Genomic DNA, 18128 nt, shown 5'->3' on the forward strand with positions numbered 1-18128 from the left:
ATCAGCCTGCTCCCGGGGAAGCCAGCCTTCATCCCCAAGCCGGGTGGGAGCCCTCCAGCCTGCTCTCGTGGCAGGAAATCATCGGCCTTTTCTGGGCCAGTGGCTCCTGGCTTCGATTCATTTCTCCACAGCTGCCTGTGCTCCTGGGGTCCTCTGTGCCTCCCCCTCCCTTCTCCTCTTGCCTCTTGGCCCCCATGGCCGACTGCCTGGCCTGGTCACGGGCTGGGAGGGCCCCCTGCATGCTCGGTTCCTGCATTCGGTTCAAACCATGCTGGCCTGCGAGGGGACGGGCCACTGGCGGCCATCCAACTCTGGAGCGGCATCCACGGGGTCTGCATCCCAAATTTGGATCCAGTTCCAGGGAGCTCTGGGGACACAACACGAAGGCAGCAGGAACTTGTGGCCTTCCGAGTTCTCTCTCCTTCAAGGCCGGGTCTTGCACCAGCCCTTCCTTCCATACGTGCACGGAGGGAAGACAGGACGTGTCTAAGCACTTCGTTCCCCTGGGGGTCAGGCACCCAGCTGGTGCCTCGCAGAAGCGGTCTTTTCCACCCTGGCCAGGTGAGGGGGAAAATCTATCCTTCTCCCGATTTCTGGAGGAGGAAACCAAGGCTCAGAGAGGGCTATGGCTCGAAGCGAGGGCAGGGACTGCATCTGTCTTGCTTTCCACTGTGTCTGGCACTCAGCCCAGTGCCTGGCATATACTAGATATTCGAGAGCTATTCCTGGAAGGAGGCAGGGAAGGTAGGAGTCATTGAAGCCAGGCAGCGGGGTGAGGGGCTGGGATTGGAAGTCAAACTGGGATCGGCTGAGTTTGACCCCGCCTCCCAAGACTTCCCTGAGCACCTACTCTGTGCCTGGTGCCTCCTTGGCCTTGCGGGACCCTAGACCCACTCATCACAATCCTGTTTTGCAGAACAGCGGCTGAAGCGGAGGCTCAGGGTCAAGGTCTCGCCCTGACCCGGCTCTGCCCTCCACCTGCTGTGCTTTGCGCCCACAGAAGCCGCTTGTGTAGTCACTCACATAAGCCTGGCGTGGGGGTCCGCAGACAGGAGTGTGGGTCCCTCGCCACCCCCGCCTGAAGCACGGTTTCTGGGTCCACACCCCAGTTCCAGTAGACGTTCGCTGAGGGGCAAGCCAATCAAGAGCCGCCCTGCCCGTTGCCGTCATGGGAAGAGCAGAAGTGGTGCAGGATGAGAGCCAAGCTGGACACACAGTAGGTGCTCAGCACGTGTTGGTTGAGGGAGGGAGAGTGGGCCCAGTGGCGGGTGGGTCCCTGTCCTAATCCTGGGATTCCCGCGAGGCCCAGAGAAGCGTTTCCTGCCATCTTCTGCCTTCACTGCTCAGCTGTCCCTGTGGCCAGGCCAGGGGCAGGGGGTGGGGGGTGGAGGGCAAGGGCCCACGGAGCCGGCATGGCCCTCTCGGACCTCATGGCAGAGTCCGCACCTGGCCAGAGCAGAGTGGACCCCTTCTGCAGCTTGTCGGCAGGATGAGCCAAATTAGGAACAGGCCATGCCAAGGCCACAGCCCCCATCTGTGGCGTCCCAAAGCAGATCACAGGACAGGAGAGGAACTGGAGGGGCAGCTGAGGTTGTCACCAGGCTCTGGCCCACAGCTGGCGGGAGAGGCAGCCTCTGGAAGTTAGTGGCAGATAAAGTGGCCGCATCCACCTTTTTTGAGACCTTGGAGCCTTTTCTGGAAGAGCGATTATGTCTCCAGCCTTGAAACGAGGTGGGAAACGGAGGCCCGGGTTCAAGTCCCAGGCCTGCCATCTCTCCCCCCACCTCCCTGCACTCAGGCCACGTGACCCACGTGGGTCTCCCTGCAGCTCCTGCCTCAGAGCAGCCACGCCTGCTGTTCCCCTGCGGGACACACTCTTCCTGATGTCTGCCTGTCCCCCATCCTTCCGGGTGTGCTGTGGGGAGGTCCTCCCTGGCTATTGCTTAAAATAGCAAGCTCTCTCGTTCCACACTCACCACCCTCTTTGCTTTGCTATATTTTCCCCCAACACTGATCGCATCCGTTATGCTACTTATTTGTGTATTTGTTTATAGTCTGTCTCCCCTCAGCTGGAATACAAATTCGACGAAGGCAGGGATTTCCTGGGGATGAATTTTAGTCATTGCTGTAGCCCCAGGGCCTAAACAGGACCCGGAATTTAGTAGGTGCTCAATAAATAAGTGTTGAATGAATGAACGCATGAATTCCCATCTCAGGGTTCCGGGTGGGGGCGGGGTGCTTCCCTGGGTGTAGATAGGGACCGGCACTTTGGGTGCAGCTGCTGAAACTTTCTTGACCCAAGGAGCCCACATGGCTGTGCGAGAGCCCTCGCCCCACACTCAGGGCCTCAGCTGACTGAGATGTTCCCCAGGCTCGGCCCCCAAGGCGAGGAGCAGAGAAGCTCTTGGTCCCTAGAGGGGGGAACAGTGGCCTGAGCTGCTCTGATTAAAGCCTTCAAGGAGCCAGGACAGAGGGTCCAAACCGCAGCCCGGGGCCCTGATGGCCATCTTTGCACCCCAGAGCTGCACAGAACCTGGCACCCACTGGGTAACGCATTATTCTTTCACCCAGCATTTACTGAGCACCCACCACGCCTGGGCACGCGCGGAGCCACGGAAACAAGCTTGCCCTGGTGTCTGTCTTCATGGCACCTGCTGCCTGGCAGGGAAGGCGGGCAGGCGTAGAACGAGAAACCACAGGGCTGGGTGACAAGGACCGCGACAAGACCCCTGTGGGGAGGCAACCCCAGCAGGAGTCGGCCAGGCGTGGAGCTGGACCAAACCGCTCAATCCATCTGCCCTCCAGCCCTAATGGCCACGTGCTTTCTGCACCACCAGGGGAAAGTCACCCCCCTCTCTGGGTCTCACTTCCCAGGGCTGCACGGTGGGGAGACACCTCCCTCAAAGAGTGACGGTGGGACACAGATGAGAGCAAATGCTTCTTCCTTCCTTCTGGGGAGCTGGGGACCCAGAAAACCCAGGACAGGGGCTCCTGATCTGGGGAGCTAGAAATGTTGGCATGTGGGCTTGAGGGTTCCACCAGATACCCAGAAGGGCCCATGACCAGGAAAAGGCTGAAGAGCCCTGGTTTGGAGCAACGAGATCGAAAGGCAAGGAAGGGGTCCCTAGTGCAAGAGGCCAAGGCCCACTGGGACACCGCGCCCCTGAAGCCGCAGGGAACGGGGTGGGGAAACAGTGCCGCTGGGTGGGTGCGTCCCCTACCTTCTTCCAGAGGAGCAGAGCTGTGACCAAGATGCTCAGGAGGGTCAGGAGGCCCGTGAAGCAAAAGAGCAGAAGCTTCTGGGCGCCCTGTGGGGGCTCTTGGTACCCTGTGTCTAGGAGGAGGGCAGGGAAGCAGAGGGTTAGTTCCCCGAGAAAGGCTGGGCACACCCCACCCGGCCAACCCCCGGGCCCCCAATTCCTATGTTCTCCTTTACCCAGGACTCCACTCACAATGCTCCCTGCCGAGGGACCCCCCCCCCCCAAGCCCCCACCTCTACCAAGGTCCTTGCTTTTGGCTAAGCCCCTGTGTTTGCCGCCTTGATTCTGGTTAAGGGCAAGGACCACGTCTTTGCTTCTCAAGTGCCCCTGTCTCGGGGTGAACTGGTGCCACCGATTGCCGCTTGTGGGACCCTGGGTGAGTCATGCCATCTCCCAGGGCCTCCTGTTTGCCGCAGGTGAGACGGGGCTCACGCGGGCAGGTGCGGTGAGGGTGAGGGGCCGGGTTTGTCCTGGGCCTAGCCGGTGGCTGGCCTGCACCAGGGGTAGGTGAAGGGCACTGTCCATCCTTTTATCCTTCCCTCCCACCCTCCCTCCCTCCATCTGGCTGGCAGAAAACTGCAGAGTGCCAACCACGTGCCAGGCACATCAGTGTCTGTTATTTATCAAACACTTCCTATTACCAGACACCAGCCCTTGCACACAGGATCTCATTCTTCCCCGTAAGAGCCCTTGACGGGCAGGGTTTTGCCATGAAGGCCAGGCCCACAGCCGCACCCTGGCCAGCCCAGCTCCGTGGCGTTCCCAGCCCCCAGCCCCCGCTGGCGGGAGGCCCCGGGGCAGGTCAGAGAGTCATGGCTTTGCTGATAGGCTGTTCTTAACTGTCTATAGTCATCGCTCCTTTGAGGATGTGATGAAACTAGGAAGCTTTCCCAGAAATACGCACATGAGCCCAGAGCTCAGTCACGGGCTGCCACAGACACACACACACACACACACACACACACAGCAGCCCAACTTGTGCCCAGCCCCCCCGCCACGTTGTGCCGGAGGGACACCGAGACCCAGGGCCCAGTGGTTTCTCTCGGGTATCCCGTGGGGTGGCCAGAGGCATAGCTCCATCCCAGGCCTCTGTCCTTCCCGAACCGAGGTGGGTGTCGGCACGCCTGTGCGGCCAGGGGCTCCCCGAGGACACCCTGTTCTGTTTTGCCAAAGCTGGTAGATGAGATGTTCCCCGCTTTAGGTCCGGGGCCCCAAACCCTGCAGTGTGAACTCTCTGGGCCCTTTGCCCTGGGGAGACCCCGCGAGGGAGCCTCACCTCTGACCAGGATGAAGATTCCTTCGCTGATTCTTATCACGTCTGGCCAGTGCACGGAGCAGTAGTAGGTACCGGTGGCTGACGCATTGGGCAGCTGGGGCGTGACCCAGCATTTCAGGCTGTGCGTCTGGTTCTCTTTGACCGGGTGGGATGAGCAGCTGATCTGCTTCTCAGAGCTCCTCTGACTCTGAAGGTCCACGTGAAAGTACCAGGCTGTGAAGTTCTTCAGTTCGGGGCTGTGCGGGTAGGAGATTTTGCAGCCAAAGGAGATGGCCTCGTTGGCCAGAGAGACCATGATGGGGGCGCCGATGTGGGTCACCAACTGTCCTCCTGCAGGGGAAGGAAAAGGAGAGAGCGGGAGCTTACCCTCCGGGCCGCTTCAGTCCCTTCTCCCTCCTGAAGGCCTCAGCTCACACTCCTACCTTGCCACGCAGCCACGGCGTGCGGTAAAGCCAAGTGCTTTGTACGTACAACCCTGCATCTCTCGGCACACCCAAGGCAAAGTGTGTAAGAGCTCCAGTTCACAGAGGGGAAGAGTCCGAGGGTCAGGGAGGTCACCCTGCTAGCTTTCAATCTCTCAGCAGGTAGGGAGTGGAGCTGTAGCCCTGCCCAAGGCAGGCAGACTCCAGACCCCACATTCCTAACCGCATCCCTACTCAAAGGCCGGGAAGCCACGTTGGATAAGAGCACCGGTTGGAAAAGACCCAAAGCTGCCGAAGGACAAGGAGTAAAAGAGGAAGGAGGCAGGAGACAAAATCAAGAAACCCTTCCTGGCAGGAAGAACTTCCTGGCAGAAGACACACAGAGGGGAGCCATGGCTCTCCCCTGCCTGAAGGAGGAGGCACGCCAGGCATCAGGAGGGACAAACCTTGCCCTGAGCGGCGCTGTTTCCCCACCCTGTTCCCTGCGGCTTCAGGGGCGCGGTGTCCCAGTGGGCCTTGGCCTCTTGCACTAGGGACCCCTTCCCTGCCTTTCGATCTCGTTGCTCCAAACCAGGGCTCTTCAGCCTTTTCCTGGTCATGGGCCCTTCTGGGTATCTGGTGGAACCCTCAAGCCCACATGCCAACATTTCTAGCTCCCCAGATCAGGAGCCCCTGTCCTGGGTTTTCTGGGTCCCCAGCTCCCCAGAAGGAAGGAAGGAAGGAAGGAAGGAAGGAAGGAAGGAAGAAGCATTTGCTCTCATCTGTGTCCCACCGTCACTCTGTGAGGGAGGTGTCATCTGTCGCACCCAGATTCTGTCGGGACATTCCTTGCCCTGCCTAGCAAGGTCACGCTGGAGTCCTTCCCCCCTTCCCACCACGGCCACTTCCCGCTCTGCGTCCACCCCTGAGGCCCCTGGGCCTGAGACTCCCCCCTCTTCATCTGGCCTCCTCCCACCCAGTCCCCAGACTCAGCACGGGATCCACCCTTTCAGCCACATTGTCCCGTTTGGCCCTCCAGGCAACGGCACCAGGCCAGTGCTTCCTCCTGGGGGCCGGGAGGTTGGAAGCCAACCAAAACCACCAGGAAAGTGGTCTCGCCAGGGCCGGCGAGGAGGCGTCTCCGCCTCCCCCCGCCCCCCCGCCCGCCCACCCCAGGGCCTCCGCGTCTCTTCTCTGTGTGTCTAAGAGGCCTGGGGAGGCCAGACACGCTGTCACTACTCCAAGGCCACCTTCCTGTTTGTCCAAGCAGGAAGACGTTCATCCAATTGTCTTCAAAATTATTTCCCCGTTTGAGGTATCCTTCTAGAAAATGATCTAACGTGCTAGTGTGATTAGGCCAATCTTTACAATTCGGGGGACATCTATAAAAAGAGATGGCCTTTGTTCTGCATTCTGCCAGGGTTCGTTATTTTACGGTCAGAAGGTTAGGATCGCGACAGCGCGTGGCCCCGGGTCAGGTCTGCCTCGGACAGGAGAGCCCCAGACCCCAGAGAAACCACACTCTCCAGCAGCGAAGAAGGAGGCAAGTCTCTGTCGACCAGGAAGGACGGACAACCTGGGAAGAGCGGGTAAAAAACGAGGAGGAGGGGGGCAGGCCTGTCACTGCCGAGAAGGAGCCTGGGTCCTGGCCGGATGGTGCAGCCCACCGCTTCCAAGGCCTCTTGCTCTTATTGGGGTGTTAGCAACCCTGGAGCCCGGACCACAGCAGCCTGGCTGCCACCTAGGCCGTGCCAGCCCCTGCCCTGGCTGGGCACAGCTAAACACCACAACAACCCTTTGAGGCCACCACTGCAGCCCCATTTTGCAGACAAAGACCCCAGAGGGTCCTAGAGGCCCGGAGCCACGGAGTCCCTAAGTGGCCAAGTGGGATTTGAGCCCAGGCTTTGTCCGTGCTGAGGACGTGAAACCAGCCCCCGGACAAGGTGGGTAGTCGAGTCAGGGACACAGTCCAGTGTGGCCTGGCCTGGGGCTGGTTCACGGTGGCACCGACGCCACATGCAGATCCCTGGCCCAAGTCCCAGCTTCCCAGAGTTGGAGGCCAGGGGGCTGCGTGACAGAGAGCATGGGTGCCGAGAGGCTTGGAGAGGGCACCCGCCTGCCCTTTGGGCACCTAGGCCTCACCCCAGACCCAGAGGGGCTTCAGTGGGACCCTCTCAAAGCTTGGAGTGTGTCCCCCGGGGCGCCCACGCGGGTGGCACGGTGGCTGGTGTCCACCTCGCACCTGCTGATGGCCGTATCACCCTTCGGCCCTCGTTCAGGCAAAGGAAGTGTGTCCCCCGCCGGACGAGGTGGGTTGGGGCAGAGCGAGCTCCCTGGGGACCCTCTTGCATTTCATGGGCCGCCCAGAGGGGCACGCGGCCCAGGGAGGAGGACTTGAGGGCGGGACTTAAATTCCTGGGGCTGAGGAGGGAGGCAGAGCCGCAGGAGCACAGCCGGCGCACAAAAGTGCCCGAGGGGGCCCACTGCCAGCCCTGTGGGTACCCAGAGCACAGGGCCAGCTGTCACAGCACCCACCAGCAGGGCTCCTCTGCCCTCTCCCTGCCCCTTCCCTGTCCCCTGTCTCGACCCAGCTGACACGCGGGGAAGGACGCCGAGGGGGCTCCAGGGGGGAGAAGAGAAGGGGACCCTCACCCCTCACTCTCACACAGGCCCCAGACGCTGCTTCAGCATGCACCGAGTTCAGCCTTTTGGCTGTTACCCTGGTTGGAGAGACGAAGAACCGGGGCTTCGAGTCTGCCTGCGAGTGACCGCTGGGCAGAGCGGCTGGAGCGGCCAGGCTGGCTTGGCTTCCCCCGCAACGTCTCCCTGCGATGAAAGGTCTACGGGGCCGCGTGAGCCCCGCCAAGTCGCTCTTTGGATAATCCTCCGGGAGGCCGGTGGGTTCTTGGTGCAGCCCAGGCCAGGACTCAGGCAGGGAGGAGGGAGACGCCTGGCTTGTTTTCTGTAGGGAGATGGGTTCGTCCAAGTCACAGAGCTCCCTGCCTGGTAGGGAGAAGGGCCTGGGGACGACGCTTGCGTGGAGCCGAGGCAGAGGTGGGGCGGTGGTGAGGAGAGGATGGCCAGAGATGGGACTGGGAAATAGCGTGATGCCTGAGAGGACCCCACTCCGAAGGGCCACCACCCCGGCCTGAGAGGACCCCGCTCCCGAGGGCCCCCAGCCCAGCCCAGCCCTGCCCCGGAGCTTGCTTACTTCCAAGGCATCTCCAAGATCTTCCCTCCCCTCCCCCACACCATTACAAGCACAGCCGGTTTGCTGGGCAGCGTAGGTTCTACAGCTAAGCCCTCCGCCACCCACCCCCCACCCGCCCCGCCACCAGCCCTTGGCAGGACAGGTGTCCTCAGGGATGGCACACCCTCCACCCCTCACTTCTCTGTAGCTCCCAGGACTGCTAGGAAGTCTGGGGCCTGGCCAGAAATGTGGGTGGGGGCACCTGGGAAAAGCCCAGTTTCTTGAGGTATCAGGCCTGGGTTTGGATCCTGGCTTTGCAGCCCGAAGGCTGTGCCACTTCCGGCAGGTGGCTTTCTTTCTCCGAAGCTTGGTGTTGCCCCTGAAAATCGGGGAGAGCAGCAGAGGGTTGGCATGGGATTGAGTGGGGCCAGGAACATCGGAGGGGCCACCAGGCCAAGCTGCCTTTCTTCCCCGGGCACCAGAAAGAGGCGAGGAGGTCGGAGGAGTCCTTGCCGAGTCTGGAAGGCCAAATGCAGCCTGACCCTCTGCCTGTGTAAGCGACAGGCCCGCAGCGGGGCGGCCTGCCAGCACGACAGCCTGTCTAGCTCCCCGGGCCCCGGCCTGGCCTGGACACAAGGGAGTGGGTGACACCCCGGGGTGCAGACCCTGGGCCTCGTCCCCAGGCTCCCCAGCCAGGTGTGTCGTGTTCAAGTGCAGGGGCTCAGAGCCCGGAGAGCCCTCCCTCCGGCAGTGTCCCTCTGTCCTCCCCCCATCCTGAGGATCTGTTGCCCCTGTTGGGAAAGAGTCTGTCTGCCACCCACTGTCACCAGATCCTTCCTTTTCTGGTTCTTCTTTTGAGTCTGTGGCCGCTTGAGCCGCGGGCTGGAGAGCCAGCTGCAGGCGTCTCACTGCCGTCCTGGCCCCGCGACCCTGTGCTGAGTCCCTTGGGGGAGGGGCTCGCGGTCAAAGAACTTGACTCGATGCAGGAAGAGTGCCCGTTCCATCTGCCCTCCCCACACCCCACACATCGCACGCCCCCTCCCCTGGGCTCCTCTCCCCTGCAACCAGAGACCTGCCCTGCACTGCTCCCGAGGGAGCCACAAACCATCCTGCTCACCCTGCTGGGCTGCCCCACCAGGGGAGACCCAGGAAGGAGACTGAAACCAATTTACATGGTGAACACCAGCAGCTAAAAAAAAAATAGAACACGAAGCATTTTGTGCATAACAAGGGCAATTTCTGTGACCTCCTGGTTTCAGTTAAATTCACGTAACTGGGTTCAGACGGGGTCATGCTATAACACGCGTCCCTTAGCTTTGGGCCACCTTTAAAACATAAAAATTGCAAGTCCCTTGATTGGAGGATCCAATCCGTGCCTCCAGGCCCTGCGCGGCCCAGCTCAGCTGCCCTCTGCTCACTCACCCCCAAAAACCAGGCCTGCCAGGCTCTTGAGTCTTTGCCCACGCTAGTCTCACTGCTCAGAACGCCCTCCTGTCCCCTTCCTCTCCCAGGACTGTGCCGTCACCCTCTCAATCTGCAGGGCTTCCTTCCTTCCTGAGCCACTCCTGGGTGCCCGACTCCCCCTGCTTGGCACAGTTTCTCAGGCATTGCTGGTAAGCCCCGTGATGAGACACGTTAATGTCCCCGGGGGCACCCTCCCCTTTTGCAGATGAGAAAACTGAGGCTCTGAGAAAGGAAGAGGTTCGCCCAGCATCACAGCTGGTCAGGAGTGGGGATGTGATTTTAAGCTGGTCCTTAACCCCACACCCTTTTTTTTCTTTTTTCTTTTTTCTTGTTGATATTTACCGATTTGGTGGGAGAGCGCAAGTGGGGGAGGGGCAGAGAGGGGAGGACAGAGGATCCGAAGTGGGTTCTGCGCTGACAGGCTGACAGGCCGACAGCAGTGAGCCCGATGTGGGGCTCGAACTCAACAAACCCACGAGATCACGACCTGAGCCGAAGTTGGACTCTCAACTGACTGAGCCACCCAGGTGTCCCTTAACCCCACACTCTTAACCACTGGTCTATGCTACAGTTTTAAGATCTGAGAGCAAGAAAAAGAAAACATTTCTCAAATGAAAGAGGTGCACCCCTTTATTTACTTTTTTTAAGTTTATTCACTTTTTTGAGAGAGACAGAGAGAGAGTGCGAGTGGGAGAGGTACAGAGAAGGCAGGGGGGCAGACAGAGGATCCGAAGGGGGGTCCACACTGACAGCAGCGAGCCCCGCTTTAGGGCTCGACCTCTCGAACTGTGAGATCACGACCTGAGCTGAAGTCGGACGCTCAACCCGCTGAGCCACCCAGGTGCCCCAAGAGCTGCACCCCTTTAAAGGGAGCTAAAAATTCGGAGGCCATTTCCCTAGATTTGGGTCATCTAATAGGCAGACATGTCTGGCAGCCTATGGGATCTGGGGACGAAGGTACTCATCAGAAATGACCCTGCAGCTTACGGGGGACAGCGACTGCTGTCCAGCTCAAGGAGAGCTTGTGGCTCCCAGAGCAGAAAGCAAGGGGCCCCAGGAGCCCTCCACAGACTGGTCCGGTGGCAGAGGCAGCCAGTGTCCCTCCTTCACTCCACCAATGACATCCCTCCACCCCCAAAATCTGGTGCTCCCTCCTTCCCCACTCTTTCCATCTGCCCTGGCCTCGAGGCCCCTCTGACCCACCCACTCCTAGGCCAGGCCTTGGCCCCAGCTCCCCGCTCTGCCCGGAACTCAATCCCTTCCACAGCCCCCGAGCGTCAGCATCGTCAACCAGGAGGGGTGTGAGAGCCAGACGTGCCGATCAAAGGTATCCATCCCGACTCAGGTCGATTTTAAAGGAAAATACTTTGATTCCCCAGCTACAGAAGAAAGCCGTTCCCACGGTCTTTATTTGAGGCATGTAGTTTTGCCCTCCAATTTAATTCTGGCATTTCTCAGACCATGCCTTTTTTTTTTTTCAAGGCCCATCTGAAGGGCTCCCGGGAAGACACAGAAGTGGGGCTGCCGGTCTTATCACAGGGCTCCGGCCATTTGCCTGAGCACGCATCCCAGGATGCCGCAGAAAAACGGGTGAGTCCTTCAGGACATGGGCATCAAACACAACGGCGCGTGGCCAAGTGGCTGATTAGGGAGAAGCGTATAGCAGGCGTTGGAAGGCAACCTTTGAACAGAGAGCGTGTGTTATGAAGCTTTTAGTGCTGGTGCCCTCCAACACTGCCATCAGACTGGCTGTCACATCTTTCAACACCTCCGAATTACAAAGCTACATACGGATGTGGCTTGCCTCGGGGGCCATTTCCACAGCCTGCCTGCGTTCTGTTCTAAAGCCTCCAATCTTTGGACCCCGGGGTGCACCGCGGCCAGGAGGGGACACAGACCAAGTGCAGGATGTCAAATGTTTGGTCCCAGAAATGTAGAAGCTTCGTGGGTCTTAATTGGCATTTTTACGGCATCACCTCTCCTTCGGCTTTGTGAAGAGGCAAGTTGTTCAAACTTTGGAGCTCGTTTGGACTCCGTTTCTCCCTTTGTACCCTCCTCTGCCAGCAAAGAAGGGCATCAGGACGGAGTGGACCAAAGAGGAAGGGTGAGAGGGTAGACCCCGCCACGGCACCCACCGCAGTATGCTCTCTCCAAGTCCTGCCAGGGAGGACCGGGCCCTGCCCCTGGGCAGAGCTGACTGGTGAAGCTGGAGAGTGGGGAGATAAAGAGACGTCTCAGAGCCTGCACAAACCCAGAGGAGGGGACCCAACCCAGCCGGGAGGGGGCAGAGACTTCCTGGAGGCATGACCCTTGGACGGGGTCCATTGTTTTTCAAACTATGATTCTTTAGGCCCTCTTCCCCCCATTATAAAAGCGAGACATGCTCACTGTAGAAATTCTAGACACTGCAGCGAAAGATCAAGAACACTGAACCGGCCCGCGGTTCTGCCGCCGTGACATCACGGCTGTGGACCTCGTGATGATTCGTCCACATCCCTTTACGAGCTGGGCTTTGAAGGAGGAATCGGAGGCAGCCGGGTGGGGGAGGAGGGCGGAGAGGGGGGTTTCAGCGCAAAAACCTCTCGGATGAAGCTTCGAGAAATCTGGAAACCAGACACCCGTCCTGTTGGTAGTTGGGGGGCTCAACAAGGCGCAGTGGAGTCGTAAGGGTTGGGGGCTCAGGGAGGCGGGAGGTGGAAGGTGGCAAAAGTCATCCTGGAAACCCCGGGGGAGCCTCTGTGGGCTTCTGGATTGGGAATTGACACAGTCACATTTTGTGTTAGAAAGACAACAAGAGAAGGGCGCCTGGGTGGCTCAGTGGGTTAAACGGCCGACTTCGGCTCAGGTCGTGGCTCGCGGTCCATGAGTTCGAGCCCCGCGTGGGGCTCTGTGCTGACAGCTCAGAACCTGGAGCCTGTTTCAGATTCTGTGTCTCCCTCTCTCTCTGACCTTCCCCCGTTCATGCTCTGTCTCTCTCTGTCTCAAAAATAAATAAAATGTTAAAAAAAAAATTTAAAGAAAAGAAAGACAACAAGAGAAACACTACAGAGTTCCAGTGTTCCTCGGCTGCCTAAGCCCCTTGCATTAGTGATTCGGTCTGAGGGCTTGGGACCCCCCCCTCTTCCAGCCTCCTTTTAAAATATAAATGCTTCTGGCTGTCAACACACTAACTCCTTCCTGTAGACGCCTTCCCCAGATCACTTTTATCCTGACTTCTCTTAAATCTCTACCTCCCCAAAGACCCGGTACCCTCCAGGCACAAAATCACTCACTGCCCTCTGTCCTCCCCACCCTCTCCTTCCACTCGGCCAGCCCTGTCCCTGCCTCCTGTAGGCCTCCTCCCCTCCCACCACCAGCGGAGCTCAGCAAAGACCTTGGAGGCTAAGCTGTGGCTCCTGCAGCTTCTGGCCTTGACCCTAACCTGCCGGTGCCTCCCTCTTTGACCTTTCCTCCTCCCCCCAGAGCTCCCCAGCCTGCACCTTCTCTCTTAGGCCTCTCTCCGGCTTTTTGTGCACAGTTCACCTCTTAAGGTTGGGCATGTGTTCCTGGTGCCATCGGCACCCTCGCCTGCCCCGGTGAGCCCAGTCGTGCCCTTCAGACCTCTGAGCTCCTGAGGCTCAGAACCACAGGTGAACTGGTGGGGCAAGCCGGCCATTGGGTTTGTCGGGGCCTGGCTGAGTGGGCCACAATGGGCACCACAGAGAAGGTAGCACAGTTCGACCTTGGCTGACAGGTTGGAGTCACCAGGTGGGGGAGTGAGAGGACCCCTTCCAGGAAAAGGGAGCAGAAGCAAAGGGTTAGCGGCAGGCAGTCCTCCAGCATGGCTCCAAAGTGGGTTGTGGGTGTGGGAGGCAGGAGCCGGAGGAAAGGACAGCTCAGGGCCAGGGGGTGGGAGAGGGTCTTATCCAAACCCCCCGCAGCAAGGGGCCAGCCGATGTCAGTGAGTTAGTCTCCGGCCGTGGTCCACGGACCCGTGAGCGACCATCCTCGTATATAAAGGTTTTCTGGTCCAAGAAGGGGAGTTGCTGATTCAAAGGGCACGTACCCTTTTAAACTTTTAAGTTTTGCTTTGGGTTGCCGAGGGGCCTTCAGAAATAGGCCTTGGGCCCTATGAGCAGAGCTGCAGGCGAGGCGTCTGCGGGCTGTGGGATACCAGCCTGTGGGTTGGCCTGGCTTGGCGTCCCCTTCCCCTGGGCCACCGACAGCAAGCACAGACCTGGTTCTGACCTCACCTTCTTCCGCACGGCCCGTGCGGCCCTGAGGAGAGCAGACACATGTCAGGTTCACCACACCACCTCTTACAGGCACCCCGCCCCACGGGCCCTTCCTGAGGGCTCCCTGATGGAGGTCCCAGGGCCACCGGTGGTCCTGGCGGTATCTTCCTGTCACCTTAGCAAGAGGTCTGCACGGGAGGGTGCCGAGCGCCCTGCCGGGGATGTGGGGGGCTCAGCGTGGTCAGGTGACTTGGCCACATCTTCCATGACTGCAGTGAGTTCATCCAATGGGACGCTCCACAGCGGGGGCTGGCGGACGTGCTCCGTAAAGGGCCAGAGAGTAAACATCTTACACCTCGTGGGCCAGTTGGTCTCTCTCGCAACTACTCAACGCTGCCGACGTAGGGTGACAGCGGTCACAGGCGATCGACGAATGAATGAGTGTGGTTTGTTCCGATAAAACTTTATTTATGGACACTGGCATGTGACTATTGTATAATCTTCACGTGTCACGACATGGTCTTCTTTCGATTTCCTTCCAACCGTTAAAAAACAGAAAGACCACTCACGCCTCGCAGGCCAAAAGGCAGCGGGCTGGATTTAGCCCTGGGGCCTTTGCTTGTGATCCCTGCTCGGTAGCAATGAAAATAAACAAACCACAGCCACAGCGTCAACTAGATCTATCTTAAGAAGCATAACTTGGAGCGAAAGAAGCAGGTCACAAAAGAATATACGGCATCGTTCTGATCATACAAAGTTCAACACCAGGCAAGTCCAGTCTATACCATTCAGGAACACATACCGAAGGGCAAAACTATAAAGAGATGCCGGGACACGATTGGCCTAAAAGTCTGGGTGGGAGAGAGGGGTGTCTTGGTGGGGGGAGGAGGGGGACCAGGGGCCGTGGGGGCCTGCAGCGTTCTCTGAGTGGGAGCCGCACAGGTCTTTGTTTTAGAACACTGTACTTTTCCGTGTACGTATTATAGCTCACGGGTTGAAAAGAGAAAGCAATGACGACAGGGCCAACCGGAACCCCTACCTGACAGGCATTTGAAATCCACCCGAATATAGCCCAGTGGGATTCGTAACCCACTGCTCCGCCGAGAGCCCCTCCTCTCCAGTCAAACTGAACCTCTCCCCATTCCCTCCCCCTGCCTCTGCCTTCTGGCCTCTCACGCTGCGCCTGCCACCCACCCACCTGCTCTGCCTCCTCCCCATCTCGGCTCCCTTGCCCCCTCCAGCCCTCCCCCTGCCCCACCTCTCCGCCTGCCTTGCAAGCTCTTTATTGGGATTAGACAAAGATGAAAAGCAGAGGCCAATCCTGACAGAGGCTCGGAGCTGCGGGCAAGAAGGCAGGAGGCTCCCGAACATCTTTAGGACAACAAAGCGAGCGGGGACACCTGAGTCTAGAGCCAAGGGGGAGAGGGCGAGCCGGCATCGGTAACTCCCTCCTTGGGTCATGTCCCGTCACGTCCTCTGGGCAGATCTCAGCGTTTCTGCCAGGCTGCGGGGTACGGGTTCTTCACCTCCGGGTCCCCCCCCCCCCGCCGCCAGCGCCTAGAACCGGTCCTCCTCCAAGGACACTTGAGAAATCACTATAGCCCAGAGTTCTGGGAAGGCCGGGAAGAGAAAGGGGACTGACATTTGTTGAGGACACAGAGGCTCAGAAAGGTTAAGTCCCTTGCCTAAGGTCACACAGCAGTCAATAGAAGAAGGTAGGACTTGAACCTGGCCTGTCTGGCCCCAAACCCCCAGCAGGTGACTGACGAGCCACCCCTGGGGGAGAGCAGTTGCCCATGAGACCACAGTGGCTGCCAGACCCTTTGAGAAAAGCAGAATTGGCAGGGAGCTCAGAAGACCAGAGGAGAGCAAGCTTGAGTCCCGCCTCACGACGGGAGGAGGGTTGGGAACAATAGCGGTTCTGACACACCATTCTATTGGGATGCTGTGCTAGAGGCCACTGGAAAAGTCAGAAAGACCCCAAGGGGCCAGTGGGCTCGCCAAGATATCCAGCTGGCCAACTGAATCTTCAGTTTCGATGGGCTCTGCTAGGCTCAGCTAGGACATCCTCTGAGCCCCAACCAGGGGCAGGTACTACCATCCCACCCATTTAACAGATGAGGCAGCGGAGGCAGAGCGACATTAGAAACCTGTGCCCAGGGTCCTGGGGCGAATTACAGAGCTCAGATCGAAACTCAGGCTGAACGCCCTCGCACGCACTCAACCCTGCATCTTTCTGCAGTTCAGGAAAATGGCACGGTGACCCTGGGCGTCAGTGACAGAGAGAGCCAGGCACCCGCAGGGGCAGGACCAAGAGAAATGGGGTGCCGTCTGCTGCTCCAGGAGGTGCTGGAGGATCCCCAGGCTTTTCCACCTCTTGTGAAAGAGCAGAGTTGCTCTTTTGCCCAAACTTCGCTGCAACACTGGGGGGAACGGTGCTGCGTGTTGACAGTGAAGACAGTTACAAAAGCGCTCCTCACAGCAGCATCCCGCAAAGTGTCATCCACGGTTACCCAGGCGTGCAGGGTCCCTTCGGGGGAGGAGGGGCCGCACAAAAAGAAATGACGGGAATTGGAAGGAAATTAAGTTAGAAATGACTAAGCGTGAGTCCCACCAGCAGGCTGCGTTTCCTCGGACCATCTCCGAGCCGGCCATCTCTGGGGGACGGGAGAGGTGCAAAGGGCACAAGGTTGAAGGGGATGATGTCGCAAGGGGCCCAGCCCAGGAAACCTACAGTAGGTACCACAGTCAGCTCTTGCGTTTTTGAGGGGAGGGGAGAGAATTTTTTCTATGAGGAATGTTCTTTACAAAGAAAGCGGAGAGGAGCCCCACGAGCCCGCTGCCAAGGGTCCAGGCTTGGGCTTCAGGCTGACTCAGGTCTAACCTTGACCTGTCCTTACCTTCTAGGCCTCAGGAAAGCTACCTGGCCTCCCTGGGCCTCAGTTTCCCTGTTTTTGAGTGGCTGGCAGGGACAGTACCCCAAGGCAGGCCGGAGCGGGGCTGAGTGGGAGAGTAAAGTCCAGATTAAGCGTTCGAAGAGGCTAATCCACGACAATAAGGATAGCTGCCGTTGTTTACGGTATAAAGAAAAAGGTAGAGGACGAAGCAGAAGGGGGGCATAAAAGTCTAGACGAAGAGGAAGAAACATTCCTCGGCTGCACAGTGGGGCGGGGGGAGCTTGGGAATCCAAGAGGGACCCCGGTGTGGACAGCCCGGTGAGGCACACTCCTGGGGGTGGCTTGGATCCAGGCCACCCAGCTTCTGAGGGGATCTGGGGCCAGGAAAGGGGGCACAGCGCTGGTCCTGGGAACGGCATAAGCTCCCGTTGCGGCCTCTGGTTGGACTTGAGGAAGTGGAGAGTGCCACCCTTTCTGGCAACAGTGACAATTTTGTGGCCCGGGGCACAGTGCTCCTGGTGGCCAGCCCCTGGCTGCCCCTCGTCTCCCTGGCTAACACGGGGAACAAGGCTGAGGGTGGCTCTGCGGCTTTGCAGGGTCAACTCTGTGGCTCCACCGTAAGATTCCTTGGGGGTGAGCTGTCCCTCCCCACTGACCCCACGCCTATTCTGACGCCCCCTGGCCGCAGCATGCCTGCCCCCCACCTTGTTTAAGGCCCAAAGTACAGGCTATCGGAAGAAGACTGTGAACATAGCAGTGGGGGCGGGGGAGGGGAGCACCGTCCCCACCCCTTCAAAAGCCACCTTGGCAAGGCATTAGCTAAACATCTCCTGGGTCCCTGAAGGCTTCCCCTGTGAAGTCTGCAATGTTCAAACGCAACCAGCAAATCTCCCGAGACAGGTCCCCAGGAATTAGCTGCTCGGGCAGATGAAAGTCACTCTGATGTGCGAGCCAGGGAGCGCGTGGGAAGAAGGAAGGAGGCCGTACCTGCGAGCTGCAGGGTCCAGGGAAACAGGAGCAAACCCAGGAGCTGGGGGCCCGAGAGCGGGTCTGGCGGGGCCCGACACCACGGAGGCCGCCTCTCCATCCGGGCCTCCTGGTCAGCGTTCCTCCTTCCTCTCTGGTTCACAGGAGGGGACGGCCTACTGGCCGTCAGTTCCCCTTTGCGTCCCCACAAAGCTCCACCCTGGCCACCCTTCTGCTTCCTCGGGGCCTTACTGGGCCTGCTCCTCTCAATAACCCTGGGCTTTCTGGGGCGCCCGGGTGGCTCAGTCAGTTAAACATCCGACTCTTGGTTTCGGCTCAGGCCGTGATCTCACGATTCATGAGTTCGAGCCCCGAGTCGGGCTCTGTGCTGCCAGCACGGAGCCTGCCTGGGATTCTCTCTCCCTCTGCCTCTGCCCCTCCCTCACTTGCTCTCTGTCTG

The 18128-nt window shown here is 59.3% G+C and overlaps 1 protein-coding gene across 5 annotated transcripts in view; it reads right to left on the bottom strand.

The window, feature by feature from the left end:
• Positions 1–17846, bottom strand: part of NFAM1 (NFAT activating protein with ITAM motif 1) — a 36488-nt gene extending 18642 nt beyond the window's left edge. For 2 of the 5 annotated variants that reach the window (XM_042993426.1, XM_007079473.3), the window contains exons 1-3: positions 17690–17846; positions 4537–4866; positions 3222–3334 (exon numbers count right to left, since the gene is read on the bottom strand). In XM_042993426.1, the coding sequence (XP_042849360.1) occupies positions 3222–3334; positions 4537–4866; positions 17690–17789 (543 nt within the window). In that variant the 5' untranslated portion in view covers positions 17790–17846. Of the gene's footprint in view, positions 1–3221; positions 3335–4536; positions 4867–7589; positions 7635–7656; positions 7900–17689 lie in introns of those variants that run through there. The other 3 variants (XM_042993427.1, XM_042993430.1, XM_042993429.1) reach the window with 3 other exon arrangements.
• Between the last annotated feature and the right edge of the window lie 282 nt (positions 17847–18128).

Source organism: Panthera tigris, chromosome B4 (genome assembly GCF_018350195.1).
Source record: "Panthera tigris isolate Pti1 chromosome B4, P.tigris_Pti1_mat1.1, whole genome shotgun sequence".
Classification (NCBI taxonomy): domain Eukaryota; kingdom Metazoa; phylum Chordata; class Mammalia; order Carnivora; family Felidae; genus Panthera; species Panthera tigris.